General features: G+C 45.4%; 1 protein-coding gene across 1 annotated transcript in view; it reads right to left on the reverse strand.

Annotated features, from left to right (window-relative positions):
• Window positions 1-1,358: 1,358 nt before the first annotated feature.
• The window catches only part of LOC105525766 (neutrophil defensin 4-like), a 20,252-nt gene continuing 16,352 nt past the window's right edge, over window positions 1,359-5,258 (reverse strand). Inside the window, exon 3 of the mRNA XM_011961512.1 lies at window positions 1,359-1,430. Coding sequence (XP_011816902.1) covers window positions 1,359-1,430 — 72 coding nt within the window. The remainder of the gene's footprint in view (window positions 1,431-5,258) is intronic.

The raw sequence follows: 5,258 nt of genomic DNA on the forward strand, positions 1-5,258 counted from the left end.
CTGGAACCATTTCTTTGGTGCTGGGACTACAGACATGAGCCACCACACCCAGACCATTACAGCTTTCTTAACTGTCCGTTCCAATCTCAGTGAAATGTTTTTCAATAGAGCTGTAACAACCCCACGTCTTCAAAGTCAGATGTGTGATCTGGGTCTGTTCAATGAAACTGCAACACTTCAGGAAAGAACATGGTGGGTTTTTTTTTCCTAAGAAGTAGTGATGTTATGATTGTGCAAACTGGAAGCTGACAATGATTGTTTTTCCTAACACATGGGAGTTACCTTTGAGTGAATCCATTCGAAATGAGGCAGAGTGAAAAGACAGAGAAGTAGAGGGCGAAATCGGTAGCATAATTTGTGTTTGTAAATCAATTTGTGTCTGAAGCCAATGTTTGTCCTTGATATTCTTAGAATTTGGAGTTGTATTTTGCCTAAAAAGCTGAATTTAGGATTCTGGTACTTGCATCCCAAAGAGTCTTGATTAAGAGATACATTAAACAGCAAAGAGGTACAAATACAGAGAACTTACTAGAAAGACTTTATTTGGAAGAAGAAAAGAAAATTGAAGACAAGGTAAAGGAGTAATGAAAGTTCTCTGGATCTCAAAGCAAAGGATGAACACATTTTCCTCTGTACTCCATGTTCAGAGGCAGCAGAAAAGACAGCGGATCCCACTATTGGTGCAGATCCCATAGCGGTGTTTGGAAAACTGACAGCCTGATATTCTGCAATAGCTGATCAAGCCCCTCATTCTGCCTGGAGACACAGAGAAAGCATCAGGCATTAGGACTGGGGTCAGAGGTGGTTGATAAGGAGAATCCCTGTGCGGTCACGTACTGGGCTGATTGCATTCACCACGGTGGCCACATCACAGCAGCAGCAAGATCAGCTCAATCAGTAGTTATCAACGTACACAGCAGTGCTGCTCACAGGCAGGTTAGAGGCTTATTCTCATTTGCACACTTTTTTGTGATGCTGCTTCTTCACACACCCAGTTGAATACACCCTTAGGTCCATTCCCATTTGTGAAACTCCTCTAACGAACAAACAGAAATATGTTTCTTTCCAAGTGGGTTCTCATCCTTGATGCCAGAGAGACTCCCCAGTATGTTTCCACATAGCATAAGATTACTAAATTTCACTGACTTTTCACAGAATCAGATATCTTTGGAGGATCACTGTCCATGGAATATCATCTGATTCTGTCTTTTCAGTATACACATGAGGAAACTGAGGCCTGGGGAGGTGATCACCTAAGAGCCAGCTGTTGAGTCTGATTCTAGAGGTTCCTGGTTTTTCCTCTCTAGACTCCTAGGTCTGCAATGCTGGCAGCCTAGGCAGCTCTTGCCTGGAGTGGCTCAAGCCGGAGCCTGGAGGGGCACCAGGAGAATGGCAGCGAAGAGGGTGAGGATCCTCATGGCTGAGGTGACCTGGAGGAGGGAGAGCAGGAATGGATGTGTGGGGAGTGAGGAGCCAGCCTGGATTTATAGCACTGCTGGTCAAAGGCCTGAGACAGATGCTGCAGTGAGAGGAAGTGGAGCATATGATTGGGGAAGGGAAGGGCTGCCTTTGCCATCAAGATCCCTTTGATGCTACTCTGTTCTCCCAGCTTTCAGCATAGCAAGTCTGTTGATTGAGTGTCTGTTCTGGGTGCAAGCCAATAGGAATGATTAGGACCATGATATAATTTCCTGTGTCTCATCTGCTGGAATATTTACTTAATATTCAAAGAAGAAAAGAAACAGTGCTCTCACTCAATAAGTTCAGGGAATAAATGCCTCTTATTTTCTGAAGATGAGCCCTGCTATTCTCTGGTGGTCTAGACCCAGAGGCCAGAGGTGGCCCTTCTCTCATTCACCCCACCCCACATCGAAGCCAGAGCACTTTCACTGAATTGCAATCTGTTTGTGCCAAGGGCTGTTTCTCCTTTTTCTCTTCAGTAGCTTTAGTATGTTTCCACCTTGAGATGTCCTCAGTCATCAGAGGGCGACCTAGCAGTGCCCACACTGTATTCCCAGGCAAGGAGAACCTGCCCTTACAGAAAGATGGGCCGGCAACGCTACAGTAGCACCTTAAGGACAGGAGGCGGTGCTCCTGCCTCTTATAAAGTTACCCAGAGGGACCTGCATAGGTTCACTACTGAATAGTGGTATCCAGCAAATTCTTCTACTTTTTTTTTTTCATTGTCATTGTTGATGAGATGGAATCCTGCTCTGTCCCCCAGGTTGGAGTGCAATGGTGGGATATCGGTTCACTACAACCTCTGCCTCCCAGGTTCAAGCGGTTCTCTTGCGTGAATCTCCCGAGTAGCTGGGATTACAGGCACACACCACCATGCTTGGCTAAATTTTGTATTTTTAGTAGAAATGGGGTTTCACTATGTTGGCCAGGCTGGTCTCAAATTCCTGACCTCAGGTGATCCACGCACCTCGGCCTCCCAAAGTGCTGGGATTACAAAACTCCTGACCTCAGGTGATCCGCCCACCTTGGCCTCCCAAAGCGCTGGGATTACAGGCCTGAGCCACCATGCCCGGCCTGGAGCCATTTCTTTGTTGGACACAGACCCAATCTGTCCTCCCTTACTTTTCCAGTGACTCAACCATCCCCTGTCAACTGTTTTTAGTTTAAATTCTTCCTTGGGGAGCAGGGGCAGTATGGGACCCAGGTGTGGTGCCAACCTCCATCCTCAGTGACAGTTTCAGAGTCGACCATGGGACTTGGGCATTGGCTGGAACAATGGGAAGGAAGTAGGGATTTTCTCCCGGAGATCAGCTACGAAGGTCACAGAGAGATGACCATGATTCACATGACTGTCACCTGCAGAGAGAGCCCAAAGTAAGACCAAGAGAAATAAATGGGAAGGCAACAATGTGACTCCTGCTTTGAGTCCTTAAATCAAGTATTTCCTGAAGCCAGAATTCCCCCTCAATTGCAAGATACAGGAGTCCAAACGTTAACTCAGCTTGTCATGGTTTGACGTTTGAATTCAAGACCCCACTAAGATATCTGAAAAACATCAAAAATACCAAACTCAGAGAACCTGAGAGGCAAAGACGGTGTAGTGCACAAGGACAGGAGATGAGAGCAGATGACAGGTGCCCTGAAGGCAGCTTGGGCATCAGGCTCCCTGGTGATTCCCATGCACGGCCCCGGAGGAGAAGAGCCTTGTTGATGTTGATCAGCCGGGAAGGAGGGACGGCTACGAGAGAGGCTAGTAGGACAGCGGGTGAGTCAGGGATGGGGACCTTCATAGTTGATGTTCAGAGCTGGAGGAATTCCAGGTGGTGGCAGGAGTCAGTGGGTGGCCATGGGTGGAGGTTTGGGGCAAAGAGGAAGTGGGGATCACTGTCATCCAGGAGGACAAAGCACTGAGAGGTTGGGAGGGTGATCTGCCAGGAAATATTAGAGTGAACTCTTTCCGTTAGTTTTTATTTTTATGAGTTATTTGGCTTTTCGTGGCAAAGGAAGAAATACAGAGCTTCAGAAAAGGAAACGAGTACTCTTCTCATCTCTTACCTTCTGGTTTTGTTTGTAAGTAGAGTTCAGAACAAACAGAGATACAGAAAAACCAACTCTATACTTTTCTTGTAGAAGAAAAATTTCAGCAAGACTTTCAAGAAATATCAAGAAAACATTTATTGAAGACTGTTGCAATAGGAGTCAAAATGCTGTAATAGGAAGAGCCCTTGGACTCAACTTACCTCAAGCCAAAGGCAGGAGAATTTAAGCCTTGGGGGAGCTAGCAGGATGGTTCTGGAGGTCGTTAGGTGGGAAGCTGGCTAGTGTGATTGGGCCATCTGTGTTTGCTCATTTGTGCTTGTTGGTGTAAGACTCCTATCCTCCCACAGAGACAGGGCTGCTGCCCTCTTGGGTAATTGTGATTATAGGAATGGGGCATCTGACTTATTCATTATTCATTGTTCCACCACATGAGTGGTTCAAGGTAGAAAATCTCTTGTATGTCATCAGTGAACGTAGAGTGTTTGTTCATGTCAGTGAACAGTTCTGAGTGTTACTTGAGGCCGAGCAAATGGTCCTGGTTGTTTGGAGACCCTCACACCTCTCCCTGAATTCTCTGTCCTAGAGTTTGCAGCAGTCATTGCCCACCCTAGACTGCAGTAGCAGAAGGCACATGTGGTGCTCCCAGTGTGCCTTTATTCACAGAGGAGCAGGGAGGCTCCATCCTCGTCTGACCCTTTCCCTTGAGTTGATGGATGCTTCTCAGCACATCAGCCTGAATTCTACTCCATCCTTCTGTCTTGCAACATCCATTCCTCTAAATTCAGTGGAGGTCGACCTGACCCTGCATATTTCTTGCCCTGATATTATTCTCTCCACCGAACATTGTACTCTACCTCTTGTTTTAATCTCCCCATGTTTTAAATACCTCTGTGTTTCACCATGAAGTCTTTTCTTGCACTCAGAACCAAAATAGTCTCTTTCTTTCTTCTAAACTCCTATTGCTTCATGAAGCCATATTTTCCCAAGGATATTTTTCTGTATTTCAGCCTTCAATGTTTTTAAATGGCTTTTTTTGCCATGCTGTCACAGAAACTTGATATATGGACTGCATTGCTACTTGCTGCTGTAGTTTTCATTTTTTCTATGCAATTTAGTAATAATAATCTAATTTCATTTCATTATGTGATATTGAATATAATTAATTTTATCATAATTAATTTATTGATCTCTGACGATGTGCTAGGCAGCAATCTGAACACTGTGTTCAGTAATGAGCAAAACATGCAACTTCCCTTCTAGAGTGGGGAGGGAATGTTACAGAGAGTAAATGGAGTGTACAGAATGTGAGACCGTTATAATTCTACAGTTAAAAATAAAGAGAACAAGTGGGATGGAGATTGCTCAGGAAAGTTGCTGCAATTTAAAATTGAGAAATCAGGAAAGATGTCAGTGACAAAGTGAAATTTTAGCAGAGACCCCAGGTCTGGGAAATGAGCCAGGTGTACTTCTGGGGGAAATGTAGATGCCCTCTGGGTGGAGTTAGCCTGACCCATCCCACAATTAGGAACAATATGGAACGTTAGTTCAGGGACCTCAGGACTTTGAAGTAGTGACAGTTACTAGAAACCAAGCAAGGCTCCTGGCCTTCACAATCTGAAGTTCTGTGTGTTTCTTTCACCATCTAAACAAGGGGACGGCTGGGATCATTTGTCTGTCAGAATGCCTGTGTCCTCCCTGGAATCTGTGTTGGGTTCCCTGGCCGTGCAGTGTTTCAGTGAGGTGCCTGGACACCTGAA

The sequence above is a fragment of the Colobus angolensis genome, unplaced genomic scaffold (genome assembly GCF_000951035.1).
Source record: "Colobus angolensis palliatus isolate OR3802 unplaced genomic scaffold, Cang.pa_1.0 Scaffold559, whole genome shotgun sequence".
NCBI lineage: Eukaryota > Metazoa > Chordata > Mammalia > Primates > Cercopithecidae > Colobus > Colobus angolensis.